General features: G+C 36.7%; 1 protein-coding gene across 3 annotated transcripts in view; it reads right to left on the reverse strand.

Moving 5' to 3' along the window:
- The window catches only part of DGKI (diacylglycerol kinase iota), a gene marked incomplete at its 5' end in the record, with an annotated part of 211137 nt that overhangs the window by 70901 nt on the left and 124303 nt on the right, over positions 1-15933 (reverse strand). For 2 of the 3 annotated variants that reach the window (XM_082760598.1, XM_082760599.1), the window contains 2 exons: positions 27-127; positions 15296-15495. In XM_082760598.1, the coding sequence (XP_082616724.1) occupies positions 27-127; positions 15296-15495 (301 nt within the window). Of the gene's footprint in view, positions 1-26; positions 128-10214; positions 10278-15295; positions 15496-15933 lie in introns of all 3 variants that reach the window. The other variant, XM_082760600.1, reaches the window with a different exon arrangement.

Genomic DNA, 15933 nt, shown 5'->3' on the forward strand with positions numbered 1-15933 from the left:
CTACAACCTGGCTTCTTCCAACTTACAAGCTTCACGCAGTTTTTCCTTGTCGTAAAGTAGTCCCTCATATTCTTGCAAATTAATCCGGTTCACTCTGATCCGCAGGCGATCTGGGATGGAATGAGGACTGTAAGAAAAGAAGAAAACTTGTTAGACAAGGTTTTCCATGGAAGAATAAAGATAAAAATAAGATATGAAGAGATTTTAATCTTCTGTAAAAGAAGAATAAGAGCAAGCCTCCTCTAAACTGGGCCAGCTCCTCCCAGGCCCATCACCATGTTTGTACAAGATTAGGACTACCCACTGTACAAAATACCTGTTACATCCTAAATGACAAGCAAGATCAAGAAGCCCATTTACTGGCTCTGTGGTCTGGAATTGTGCAGGCTTTTCTGAGCTCTTCAGTCTCTATATAAATAGCCCTCCCTGCTGCAATCTGCCTTTTTGTACATATCTACAGACCTATTAAAGTTAGAAAAGCTTTGATTCAGGATGCAGATGATTTCTTGGGACATCTCTCAGGACAATTATTTCTCTGTCCATGAGAACATCCACCCAGATCTTCAGAAGATCCTGTTTCAGCAGCTCTGTCCTGGGTAGCAGGCAACAAACATGTTGCCAAGAACTGTATTTCTAAAGTAGAGTCCCATACACAAATTACAAGGGGACTTTCAAAAAAAAAAAAAAACTGACACTTCTTTTCTACTGATTTAGATACCTCAGCTGCCTGCATACTTTTGAAATTGTCCATGGGTTCCCATCTATAAATTTAAGTGCCCATATGTTGACAGAAAGTTGTTCTGAAGTGCTTTGTTTTGTTTTCATATTTCATCTTGCTGTTACTACTTTATTTTTTTTAACCAAATGCTATGTAAATTAACTTCATCACATTTGCATTTTCCAATTCTAAAAAGAGAAAGATAGCTTGTGTATTGTAATTCACAGATCAAAAGTCTGTCCTGGCAGGTCTGTCCCATTTAAAAGTAGATTATTCATTCAGTGCTTCCACTGAAAGACTATTTTCACTATATTTTATTTTAGTTGATGACAGAGCACCTAACATACACACAGCCTTTTAAAAGTTAGCATTCTGTGCACTGCCGTAGACAGACTTACTGTTCCCTTCGTTTCAGTTTTAAAATATTTGACCTACAGCATTTGTACTGCTAGTTTAAATACCAATGAGCACAATCCACATTTTTTTTCCTTTTTAAGTGAGCCATTTTCTTTATGGCCTGAAAATACTGCAGATCTAACACATAGTTTGGAACCATCTCTTGGTAAAGCCACTGAGATGGTAATTAGCAAATATTTCAGAGTTTTCTTAACTGCATACTTTTTGTCTGTCACTTATGGACAGCTCTGTCACACACGGACAGATGAAAGTAGAGATTAAAAATCAAATCCCAGTATAAAAAAAGCTCTACTGGCACAAGTACTCTCAGCCTAAAAAGTGATAAAGGATAATGAATTCAGGGTGCCTCAATAATTGAAGTGTAAGACAACATGTTACAAAGAGCTGCACTCCTTCTGTTCTGAACAGGAATTTCTGTATTAAAAATGAAGATAACCCTAAGATACATGGAGAATAACTTAGAAATAAGTAATCCTTAATAGTAGCTGTAAGACTGATGCACCCAGTAGCACGTAGGCTGCCCAATGTGTTTCCTTTGCTGAATGACGGGGACTGTTGCATAAAGACATAGGCACACTGTTCATATTTAAGGTAAGCTTTTGCAGTTTGCTTGACAGACACCTGGGATGGTAACTTTCAGCAGAGCTTCAGGGGCAGGCTGCTAACTCAGGTGCCATTATATCATCCTACAGATCCACAGTCTCCACCTGCAGACTCTAAAGCTGGCTCAGCAACCCAGGGAATATCATCACACACAAGCTGGAGGGAAAGGTACGTAGATGGAAGAAGACTGTAATTGCAGTGAGTCTGACACTTCTTTTTTTTTTCTCATAGATAACTTTATTGTCACATTGCCGGATCAGAAATGAACACAGTCTAAGGAACTGTGTTCCTTCCCTTCCAAATTATACAAAATGCAAGTCTCAAAAATAAAAATCATGGGGGGTTTTATTTTTAGCCAAGAAAAGATAATAAAATGTTTAAGTCAGGAAACACAGGAATTTAACTGCATAGTCTTTGTCTGAGGGGAAAAAAATGAATTCATTGCACTTAGGAGGGTTCATGAAAATGACAGACTGACAGCCTTGAAAAGTGAAATCTTTTATGCACTGGTACAACATGAGACGAACCTATGCTGCTACCACCACATATTATTATGACGGTAGCTCAGTCTTCCAGCAGATATGCTTATAACCTGGGGATTATCATTAGGTCTGGAGGAGTGACTGGTTATGAATCACCTCTTCTTTGAGCTCAGCTGGAAAGAAAGGGGATGGAGAGACAGGAGAACTCAACAATGTCTTATTTCTCCTGTAACACTCAACCATGCTATAAAGACAGACATCCTTGTTATGCCCTGAATTAAGCCAAGTGTAAAGCCAAACCAAAAATTGTCTCAAACTGTTGTTTTGTCTGAAACCAGAACCAAATCTATATTATTCTTCTGAAGTCTGAACTACCAAAACTGGAATTGTATTGCACACACACACACACAAAATAAATAAATAAATAAATAAATAAATAAATAAATAAATAAATAAATAAAAACACACTTTCCAATCCCCACTGAAAAATAAGCATTTTACGAAAAACTCTTACCCAAATAGGACTTTCTTAGCCCAGGACTGGTGATGTTTGCACTCTGAACCAGAACCATCTGTTCTCTACTCACCCTTTTCCATTTCTTCCTTGCTACACATCTCATTAGTGTGTAACGTTCAGGCCTCCCAGTTCCACTCTGTGACCACAGCACTGCTCTCCATACCAGAGGGAAAACACTTCAGTTTAATTCACATGGTAAGCTGCAATTGCAACTCCTAAGAGATCACTTAGTCCTTTTTCTCCTTGATTAATCCTTTTTGATCACCCATAGGAGATATCTGACTGATATTTGTCCTTTTACCATATATTGTTTCCCACCAGACTGGTTCATCCAGCACCTGCTGGCATTCTTCACTGTGAAAGATGATTTTTTTAATGTGTTTTTGTGTCTCTGCAATGTCTATGTGGGATTTACTAAGGCTGTGAAGTCTTTAGTACTTCGTACTCAACATTTCACTTCCTCTCTTTTCACACACTGTGGCCTTTCTTGTGTTCCTTGGTGCACGGCAGGACAGGAATGTGTCAGATACAGGCAACTGCAGACAAGCTATGCTCTACTGCAAGAAATACTGGGTGAATTTCCTGGTACATCAGTGCACTGAATATCTCTGAATTAGCATCCATGATGAAGCAAGAACACTATCTTAAATGTAATGTATTACTTGAGGAGAAATAGCTCCTTTCCAGGTCAAGTGCAGGAGCATAATCAGCTGAAAAGTGTCATCAGGGTTTCCTATTTTCTTCTCCTGCTCACCACCTTTCTTCAAAGACACGGAACATTAAGATACTACTACATAAATAAGATGTATGTGTTAAAAGATACAACTGAACTTGCCATTTTGCCCATTTGAGAAATTCAGCTATTTTACTCATAAAAGCATAACCTCAGAAACTACAGTTTCTAGAGAAAATTAGCTATTTTCAGAAACATGAGAGCTCAGAGGCCCTTTCTGCGGGGTAGAGATTTTATATACTTAGCTAAGTCCAGACACAAATAATGCAGTTGCAACTCAAATACATATAAGTACATGTATGTGTATATATGCACAAATACATACACATGCAAAAAAATTTATTCAGTGGCTTAAATCTGAACTTTTGGTTATGATTTATTTTCAAATACTCTTTGCTCTATCAGAATATAGTTGTTGGCTGACATTATACTTTCTTACGGAATTTTATAACCTATTTAAAATAGCTTTGCCTCTAAAAATTCACTATGAATATTCACTCTTTGTGATATCTGACGTGTTAAGAGTATTGTCCTCATCAACTAAATAATTGACTCATTCAGTCACACAACTCATGAGCTGCATACAGAGCTCTCTTAAACACTGTTGAGCAAAACACTTCCACCATAAATACTTCTGTAATCACCACAGATACTGTATAATAATCCTTACTATTATACAAATTGCACTATTCCTTTTGTTTAGACATATTGAGCATATTCAGAAACCACAAGGCTCAAGGACACAAGTGTATCTATGCAAAAACTAATAATACAGTGCTGAATGTCACTGAAAGCAAATGTTGACATTGTATTAATAGAAATTGATGTTTCTAAATACTGCATATAACAGCTTGCCCGTGTGTAAGGACAGGAAGAAAAGCATTCCAGATAGAGCAGTAGAAAATTTATATATAAATCTTCACAAACTGCTGCACTGCAATTCAACCTAACATATTTAAATTTCTTGCACCTATTATTCTTCAAAATAGTGTATTACATAGTCAATGAAAAGTAATTTAAAGCACAGATGAATGAATTCCATTAGTTCCTATAGAACCTACTTAAGAACCTCATTCCCCAAGCGGGTCAATCCACAGAATTACATTCCAAAGGTCATATGTCCCACAGGACCATAAGTACAGATTCAGGTCAACTGAACCATTCTGTTCATTCGTGTTGATTAGCTATAATGGTTTCATTTAAATACAAACCTAAATATCAAACTTCTCAAAGCAGGAGCATGGATAGGCTATTTTACCATATTGAATTTTATACGATGGACTTTTGATTAACATGGACCAGAAGTGCACATTTGAGACATTATTTAATAATAATCCAAATGAGCCTTGTAGAAAAACCTACAAATATTAGTTCATTGAAACAAACTATAAATGATTGTATGCAGATGTTATGAAGTCTTCTCAAAATTACTCTAATTCACCCTCATCAAAAATTATGTAATTTCAGTAATAAAGAATTATTTTCTTTCCTTTTCTGGCTTGCAAAGTAGCTGTAAAGTACAAGGAAATAGTATTAGTTTCTATCAAACAAATATGATTTCATTTTTCCACAATACAGAACATGACAGATATTGAATAATTCTTAATTTAAGGGAAATGGGATGTTTTCTGGGAACTCTTAAAACTTGTAGACAGTCATAAACATAGTTTAAAAAATTAAATGTAAATAAAGCATAAAAATTGTTTGCTTTAACCTAAAAACGGCAAAAAATATATAAAAAATAAGTAGTATAAATATAAAAAATAGCATAAAAATTGTTTGCTTTAAAGCCTACTCCTCTCTAAGTAGATATTCATCAAATGGCACACCAGGGTGCACACTGGAATTGAAACCACTCTACAGAGGTAGCTCTTAGAAAGTCAATGTCATGCTGAATAAACTGTTTATAAGGTGGACTCATTTTTAACACACACACAAACCCCCATACCTGCTGCAAATTGCTTACTGTAGAGGTATGTTTGTTTCCCTCCTACACCTGAGCCATAGCATTTCTGCAATTCTAGCAAGATTGGGGGGGGAGGAAGGAGGGAATAATAAAAACAGCAAACACCTTACAAAAATGAGAAGAATGAGAAGAGCTTATTTTTTTCCCCGATTCCATTGCTTGCGGTTCAAACCCCCAGAAGCAGTCGCATGTACCTATTCTGAGACTGTGACCTGATCTATTCCACTCACCAATAAAACCCACTCAGCTTTGCCTAAAGCTGTAACTTCCTCCTCTCACCCCTATTAATCATTCAGCAACTGGAAAGAGGATACCAGCCAACTCACTTGGAGCACAGCTGTTTCTCCTAAGAAATGTACTCCTGCATCCAGTCACCCAGGAAAGAGAATACAGGCAGAGCAAGATTAGGTCCTGTCCTAGGTGCTCCTGCACAGCAGCTGGATAACACTGCTACTATGTCACCAGCCTGATACAAATGGGAAGAGAAACTTTTAAATTATGTATGTCCTAATCCACATATTAATTATTAATAAACCCTGTGAACCATTTCGTATTCTTTGTGTCTGCATAAAGGAAGTAATGATGATGATAAAAACGGTCCAACAATTCTACAGTATCCAGTGACAAATTTCTGATAGGCCTTCCAGAATACAAGCCACATCAAGCTACCCACATACAGATTTTAATTTGATTAGGCAAACAGTAAAGGAAAATAAAATCTTCTCCTGCCCCTCCCTTGCAAAAATTAAACTTTAGAAAACACCACATTCCTCTGGGGCACGTTTGCAGTGACAGATTAATGAATTGCCTATCTCCTAGAGAAGAAATAAACATGCAAAACTGATTAAGTGTTCCAGTGTTTAGAACAATTGTAAAAAGGAAAATAGCAACCAGAGGAGAAAAATAATTTAACCTTACTTTTGAGATCTCATTCACAGAGCTTGCAAATGATATATTAAAAATGTGTTTTTGACAGCTATTCTCTGCTTAATACATAAGTACTGGCACAACAAACCAGAATAATCTAGCTTCTTCTAATGGGCAAATTTCAATACTTAGCAGTATTTGCTATTAAAATAGCCGTCCGCTGCTATTTTAAGGCAAAGCTCTTTCTGAGCTTTTTACCTAAAACATATATATATATATATATTTATATATATATATATATACACATATATATAAGTTTCACTGTTCCACCAGGGAAAGACTTTTTTTTTTCCTTCTGTTTGGTGAGTTTTATCCCAGATAAGCCAGGTTAACCCAGTTCTACTAAACCTTTTTGCCCTTTTTTACTTCACACTTGCTTCAGCAAGAGTTCAAAAATTTTTCTGTGTAAAAGCTAGACCCACCCATACACTTAAAACACTTGCCCAGGTGCCACATAGAATCCCTGTCTTTGTTTTCTTTAATTTCACCAGGCTAGCTCTGGTCCTCCCATGCTTCCCTCCACAAGCACTGTGGATTCTCCAATAGTAACGATCCCACTAAACAGGTACCCACTTGCTAAACAGGAAAATCTGTCAAAATAAATACGAGACTCAATTTCTGGTAATTCATTTAGTAAAGAAAAGGAAGATGTATACAAGCACTTTCATCTTTAATTATGCATTTGGAGAATAGCTCACTTTGTAACACTTTCTTCCTTTTGCCTCATTTCTCCCTGATCATCATTAGATTCTCCTCCTATACACAATACCCATATTCAACCCAACCCACAAAGCTGATCTCTATACACAAAAATTATTCCTTTTACCCCTTTGCTATTCACATAGCCTGCATGCCATGCATACAAACTTTCCAGGCACACCCTATTGCGATCAACTCTATTAATAAAATCTCTTTACCAATAAGGCAGTGTTCACATTCTCATTTGCACAGAGATTATATTTAAAAAAAAAAAAATCACAGTATATCCACAGTTTGTTTTGATTGTAAGAAGAACTGTACAGCCTATGTGAGTCAATTTTTAAATGGGATTTTTTTTTCAGAACTTCTTTTAATTAACCACATAATGCAGATGCACTGTCATATGTATATCCTCCTGCAAGTCTTTACCTTCCTTTTAAAACAGTCCCAGTTAAAATTTCAGCACTTGTATTTACACCCTGTACAAACATTTGAAACAGATCACACTACAGTTCTACTGTCTCTACAACAAAGACCATATGTGCCTAATAATTTTGGCTGCCTCAAGCTCCCATGCATACACTGCTGCAAAAAAAACTTGGAATTTATCTAACACAAGCTGTATCTATCACCATGACTCTGAAGAATCCATCATGCTGTTCAGTACTAACTATAATTCAGGCTCTTTATATATTGTTCAACAAACAAACACCAAAAAAAAAAAAAAAAAAATTGAATCTCAAAGCCATCACAACCCAAATCCTTGATACCTCATGGGTTCTTATTTTAATTTGTCAGACACATTAATTGGCAGCCACAGTACAGAAGCGTGTTTAATCTATTTTTGTTTGTTTGTTTGTCTTTTACAGATTTTAGGATAGAGAATATCTTTGACTTTCAAATTAGTTTGTGACTTATGAGTCTCTCTGTTCTCTCTTCCTTATCCTGAGAACTGATATCAACTGAGACATTTAAATGAAGTGTATCAAAACTTGGATGTCATTCTCCAAGGGATATCCCTCAACTTGGCAACAATCCTCCTTCTCCCAGACTTACAGCTTGTTTAATGTTCTGTGTAAGCAATAAGGCATATCTCAAGTATTTTTAAAGGCTTACTTAGGATACTAAATCAATGATAGAGAAGTTATTTGTATTATTTTTTCCTCAGCTGAGTACAGCCAATATGACACAATGGCACACTGAATTGGAAATCATTCCTTGTTTGCAAAATAACAAAGGAGGAACTTGCAGTTTTCTGAAATGTGACCGAATCATTGAGGTTGGACAGGACATCTGGAGGTCATCTTGTTCAACCACCCTGCTCAAGCAGGGACACCCAGAGCCAGTAGCCCAGGAGCATGCCCAGACAGCTTTTGAGTATCTCCAATAAGCCAGACTACATGACCTCTCTGGACAGCCTGCGCCAGAGTTTGATCAACCTCACAATAAAAACACTTTTCCTTATCTTCAGATGGGACCTTCTGTGTGTTAGTTGGAACCCATTGCCTCTTGTCCTGTTGCTGGAAACCACTGAAAAGTGGCTGGTTTGATGTTTACATCCTCCCTTTAGATATGTAAAGATCCTGATGAATACCCACACCAAGCCTTCTCTTCTCCAGATTGAAGAGTCACAACTCTCTCAGCCTTTCTTCACAGGAGAGAGGTGCCAGTCCCTTAAACATCTTTGTCACCCTTTGTTGGGTTTCCTCCAGTATGTCCATGTCTCTTGTACTGAGGAGCCCAGAACTGGACCCAGCACTCCAGGTGTGGTATCACCAGTGCTGAGTAGAATGTAAGGATAACCACCTTTCACCTGCTGGCCGCATTCTTCCTAACACAGCTCATGACACCATTAGGACTTCTTTGCCACAGACGCATGTTACTGGCTCATGGTGGAGGACCTTCAGGTCCTTTTCTGCAAATCTGAGATCTGCTTTAGAATATATATATATATATATATATATATATATATATATATATATATATTCAATCAATTTTCCAAATAATCCTTGATTGGCTGAAAAATTATGTCGTCTATTGCACATACCCATTTTTTAGGGCAGGGAAATGTTGGTGTTTTTTTTGTTGTTTGGTTTTGTGGTTGTTGTTTTTTTGGTTGGTTGGTTGGTTGGTTTTGTTTTGTTTTACATAATCCATTGCTTTTCTTCTATGATGAAATAAGAATTATGCCTGGAATCAAGTTTCTGCTGTGAATATTTGGATTTATAGCTCAGCACTTTACTATTTTCCATCATGCATCTCCAATTTATTTGGTAGTCCCATTTGAAAAGATATCCAGCATAAGACTGGCAAAGCAAGAAGACAAAAGGGATGTCGATAAAAAGAAAATTTGTGTGTGTGTGGTGTTTTGTTTGTTTTTTTTTTTTTTTTTGACTGAATAATCAGGAAGTATTTCTGAAGACACACTGTATTGCCTGAGCTTATATATTAAGTCGGGATTTTTTAAATTTTTTTATTTTTTTAATTGCGCACACAAAGATCTTTTCATAATACAGCATGTTTCCATAAAGGGGATGAATTAGAAGATACCTACATATAATGATAAAAGTGCCAATTCAACATATTTAAAAATATTAGTATTTTCAATATTGTAGCTGCAATCTAGCAAGTTACTACATGGGACTTGCTAACAATCAAAACATTATTGAAGTGGGGGGGAGGGGTCTCCATCTTCAGTGCAGCTGCAGTCAATATCATGACATTTATCATGCTACTTCTTTGGTAGACCAGTTTTCTATTTTGTTCATTTCTTATCTAGAAATGTTTTATGGCTGTGTTCATACCATGTTTTCTATTTAAACCAAAGGACAAATGCCTGTCATCTAAACTTGTCTTGTGGGTGGTACCTGGCACTTCTCAGACATGCCTGTCACTATGGATTTGTCTGGCAATCTGTACTCTGGGCTGAATATAGTCACAATTACCAGACCTGCCCTGCCCCCTTTCCTTAGGTACTGTGCGACTGCACCTTAACTGGCTAGACCATTGCTCCACGCCTGCCATGCTGTGTCCTGGGTTCCCATTTCCCCTTTGTTATTAGATTTTACTGGCATGTCTTCTGGTTGAACAATGCACAATGTAAGAGCAACAAATTATGGAACTTCAAAGGTAGAAAAAAGCTGGATACTCACACAGTGAAGGAATCAGGGGGAGCTGAGACTCTCCTCAGGTCAGCAGACTGCACTTTATGGATACTATAGGCAGCAGGAAATGAGTGGCCAGGTGAAAGGCAGCACAAGTGTGGACAGACAAGGAAAAAGGAAGAAGAGAGAGAGATTGGAAAGAAAGAGCAGAAGAGAAGAAAGAAAGAGAAAGACATACAACATTTAAACAGAAACAAAAAGAATGTGTCACATAAAAGTTGAATGAGAGACATGCAGAGCTCCAAGGTCACGCTAAGAAGCCAAGAGCAACAGAAGACATGCAAATGGAGAAAAACACTTCTACACAGCACTTAGGAGCTTTCTAAAGACATGAGCAAGGAGGACCAATGACAAGCTAGGTACACAGCTGTACAAAGAAGACTAGGAGCCCCAGGATATGTGTTCCACAGGCACTGAAATATTTCAAGGCAGCAGACTTTGGAAGCAAGTCCAGAAATGCAAACGAACATCAAAGCCAAGATCCAAATGGATGGAATTGTCTACAAAGACTGGTTAACTTTAGTTAACTTTTAAGAAAGAAAAATACCCTTACTAGAGATTTTGTATCCACAATGAAAAATTGCAGTCTCCATTCTTCTTTCATGTACCTTAGGGAAACATGCATTTTATATAAAGTGTCTCCCAAGACTGACTCTTAGTGTTTATATTCAAATGGTCCCTTTGTTTTCTTCAAGCATATGAAACATCATTTTACCTATAAGCTGTTCCTTCTTCTGTCTCTTCTACCATGCAGACCATTCTTCCTCAACCTGAACTAAAATCTATCTTTTGGGGTTCACACAATGATCACTAACTGAAACTCACTGAGCAGCATACTAAACTGTAGTTTCCAACTAGAAAATGATTCCTATAAAATTGAGCTATGGCTTCTCTTGTTATTCCACACACATTTTACTTTTAATTCACAAGACCACATTCCTTGCTTGATCGTAGAAAACCAAGCTCTCATGTTGTCTCTTTTGCAAACTACCTTCAATAATGGAGATTCGGGAATCAGAAATTAGCTGGTAAGTCTTTTTAGAGAAAGAGAGTAAGAACATTATTATTATTATAATTTAAAAAAAAAAAAAAAATCTGCTGATCTGACAGTAGCAAAAACTTGCTTTTGCTGGTGCATTTAGCAAAACACGATGGGGAAAACCAACAGAAGAGACATATGAGAAGAAAATAAACCTGCCTTTTTTGCCACAACCTCACTATCTGCCTTGTTTCCATCCATAATCAAGTGTCAACTGCATCACCTCATTCTTGCACCTATATTCCTTGCATCTAAAAAGTTGTTTCTGGATTGAAACACTTTACTGGTTTGTTATTTATCTCTATTTTTAATGCATTGTAGGATAACAAAGAGATTATGTCTGCCTTTTATGTTTGATCAGCCTCCATTAGAAACAAACTAGAACAAGTATTGTAACTGTGTTCACCAAGCAATGACTGTCCTCCACTGTGCTGCAACTCAAAAATTTAAAATCGTCACAAGAGTACAAACTGAAAATAGACCATCTTCTCTTGCTCAAGAGTATGCTTATAATCTGTTTGTCATATCAAAAATCCTTTACCTTCCAAAAGAAAATATTGAGAAATAAATGCTTGATGAACAATAAGAAGAATTCACTATTTGCAGTAAGTAGCCCATAATTAATTTGAAATATTTAATATACCAAGAAAGTCATTATTTGTTTGCAGGCAATTCAGCAGTGAAAGAAAAATTAAGTAACTAAATAAAATATTAATTACTAGAAATTTGCTCAGCTCAGACAAAATTCAGCACAGCATATTTACTCGTTCCCTAATAGCTTCAACGAAGCTATTCACTCTGTTGCTGCTATCAACAGGAAAGGCATGCTCCTTCAGTTCAAGTAACCCCACAAAAACAAGTTGTTGTTTTTTTTTTCCTTAATTTAATTGCATAGTCACTGGTTTTATTAATTATTTTTAACAAACTAAGAAATTTTACACTGTTCTGAAGTGCTGCTTAATTTCCCTGACACCTTGAAAAGGTCAAATTATTCAGTAACAGATAAAACAGAATCAACATAAAGGAATTTCAACCCTGAAGGGCTGCGTAGAACCATGTGAGGCAATGTCTGTGCAATTATAAGGTGCTAGAAGCATAAAAGTAGGAAAGTGGAGGGAAGAAACATGTCAAACAAGGTCCAATCCTTTTCTGCTATATACAGGTGTCCTCTCTAGGAGCATCTCCACATTTGAAAGGAGAGCAGCTGCAATCAGGAAGATGGGCAACTGTTACAGTCTCAAGAGAACCGTGTTTCTAAAGCCTTCCTGCTCCCAAGCAAGAAAAGGATGTAATCTCAGTTCCTTCTCAGTTACACTAAATATGGGTTCTTCAATTTTACAATACTATTTTTCCCCAGAAACTAGAGTACATCTACAAGGCAAATGACAAACTCACTATACTCTATAAACACTTTCTCCTCAAAACTCACAGAACAAAGAAAAATATAATAAGAAAACAAAAACACAGTGTGAGGCATCTTAAAAATCATATCTTTTTCCACTTATGACACTGGATTAGATAAAACTGCAAAGAGCTCTCCTACTTATTCTCCTTATCTATCAATAACATTGTGGCCAACAATAATAGCAACTCTGAGTTACTGTGATACATGATAATTTTATAATCACTTTCCTTGCAAGGAGCTTATGAACAGCTGCCTAACAATTGAGTGAGTAGCTCCAGACCCACCTACTAATCTCAAACATATAATATTCAGATGACAGTCTTAAGGAAAAAATAAATAAATAAATATTATGTTCAATCAAATATAAGAATTTCTAGTAGATTTTAATGGAATGAGGAGACATTCTAGCTATCAAGTTAAGCATAGATAAACATATTTAATTGAATATTTTCTCTTGTGAAATACTGCAATACAGCCTCATAATGAATGTACTTCTTAAAATATTAAATGCCTCCTCGAGTTTAACCTTTAACGTGTCATTTACTTTTTGTCACACTAGAATAAGCAATTCCTATCTCTCATTCCCCTTCCACATTTCAGAGCAACGTACATAAACATGCATATATAGATATATTCACACTATTGTCAATACATGAATCTGAAACTAAAATATTCAACAGATCATTTGTACTTTTACAGAACACAGATCTACAGGGAAGCTTCTTAGCCAAATCAAAAGACTCAGATAACAACAAAGCATGTCATCATAACTTATCCAAGTCAAGCTAAGTCAGAAAAATTATCTTCTTTACAACTGGCATACACTACGGCTGCATTTCCCTATGACAGTTCAAATTCAGACATCAAAATCCAAGCCTAGCCATGCTAATTATCAGATCAAATTATCAGATTAAAATACCAGGAATTTTCTTTTCTCATTTGCATTAGCTTGCATTGGTGTAAAAAGAGATGCCTCAGGATTGCTCTCCGTCCAATTCCAGCTTTCACAAATGATTGAGCTGTGGTGGCTGGATGAAATCAGGCATCACTGCTCACAGGCTATTCTTCACTCTTTAAGAGCGATGAGCAAGCCCTATGTATTTTCCTGACAAACAGGAATTGCACATTACAGATACAAGGGTCTACTGAAGCTTAAAGCATCAGTCTCGGTAAGAGAACACTAAGTGCTAAACTGAATAGGAAGATGTTGAAAGTAACCAAGGAGGCCTTGATTACATGAACAGACTGACAAACAGAATAACAAGAATCTCTGAAGGGTTGAAGACGAAGTTTGAAGAGAAACAATATCTTTCACTCCACAACACAGACTGAAAACACAGACAACCTTTAAAATACCTAAAGAGAAAAAGGTGTATCTGAGACCTTGTTGGCTTTTTCCAACTAGATTAGTCTAATGAAAGACATTACTTCTCTTCACAAGTGTTTCCTCACTTATTCCCTGACACGATAACACCTGCAACAACAAAATCTCTCACCCAGCTCCCCAGAAAAGTGAAATCTTCAGTGCATGGATGCATGAATGAACTGTGTATCCTTCATAACTTAAAACTTTTAGGTCAGTACCTCTATGTATAATGGACAGACTATTTTGCATCACTTCTAAAATTTGATGAAAAACTGCAAAGGCACTTATCCCTCATTTTAGCACAAATGAAGACCTCCTGTATGAGTAGTATAATAATTAGGTCTACAAAAATAACCTGAGTTATTTTGTTGGGTGAACATTTTCATAGGTTAAAATGAAAATATCTTTTTTCTATTAAAATATTGCTGTAATACTTATAAATAAATTGTAATTATGAAAAGGAAAGTTAGTCTTGTACTTTCTTCTTTGCGTGTTCCTGGTTTCCAGTTGCTTTTGCTTTTCCCTGTTCATCTTTACACTACTTGTGCTACCTCCATCTCATGCTATATATTCTTATTTTCTGATTATCTTTCCTTACTTTTCCCCTAGTTGCTGGTTCCTTAATCCACCAATCTGATCTAATCTTCAATAGTACAGTCTACTGCCATTGAGCACAGGAGACTAGAGGAAGATTTCTTACTTTTAGCTAAGTTGCACTGGATTTTCTCATTTGGGTTTCTATACTGGAACAAGGTTCCCTACAAAAGTGCAAAAATCCCTTTCCAGGACTCCAGGACTCTCTCCTTTAGCAGTCCCAGGCAGCATGCTCTCACAGTACAGACTGCAAGAAGTCCTGAGTAGCTCTTGATTGTGGCTATTTGTTATAGTCTCTAATGGAGCTTAAAAAGCAGGCTGATAGAGCTCAGAAAACAAATCATAAGAACTGTAACGGCAAGTAGCATAGATAATGCAGAGCTGCCATAAGCCAAGAGGCATACTGCTGAGCCTACGCAGACTTCTCTAAATATATAACTGAAAGATACAACACCTTTCTAAAAGCAAGACAGAGGAGAACCCAGAAGGTAAAAGAACAGGAGAAAGCCCGTAAATTAATTACAATACAGTAGAGAAAAAGTTCAGGAGATGTGATTTTTTTTTCTTTTTAAACACACTGCAAGTCCAGTACATGCAAAATCTATAACTGAATACGCTGCCTCAGACAGGCTTCCTGGCATAGGACATGCACATATCCAACTCACTCATTCAGCAGAGGCATGGATGTTCTCCTCTTGCTCTTCTGCACCATGTTGGCTTGGTTCCTTAATGAAATCCGAATGAGTGAGGGAGCCAAACGACAAGGTTCGCCATCCACTTGCATGGGGATAGACTTGTATGTTAAAAGCGTCACCTCACGACACTGATGCAGCCTCTCTCCATGACCACCCACTTGGAGAGCAGCCTGGAAGAGGGGAGGGAGGAAGGAGAAAAATACACCTCAAAACAGGTATTTGAGTCAGTTAATAAAATCCAGAATACACTGTTTTGCTGACAGCATGAGTTACATAGCATATGTGTAAGACATTCCCATGAGGGACAACGGATGTACTTTGATTCAAAAATTTAAAATTTAAAATTAACATTTTACAAAGAAAAACAGTAGGCAACATCAGATATATCAGGACAGGTACTAACCATATATCACACCTCATCACCTTGTGTAAGTCAAGGATATTTTACACAAACTTACAAGATACATATACACAAATGCATATATGTGTTCATTCCTAAGGGTTTCAATATGAGTTTTGTTGCTTTGTTTTTAACACTAACAGCAATGCTACCTTTTTTTTTTTTTTTTTGTCTTTGAAACAACCACCATAATTCTGTAAATCTAGGA

Source organism: Aythya marila (genome assembly GCF_965140915.1).
Source record: "Aythya marila genome assembly, chromosome: 1".
In the NCBI taxonomy this organism is placed as follows: Eukaryota; Metazoa; Chordata; class Aves; order Anseriformes; family Anatidae; genus Aythya; species Aythya marila.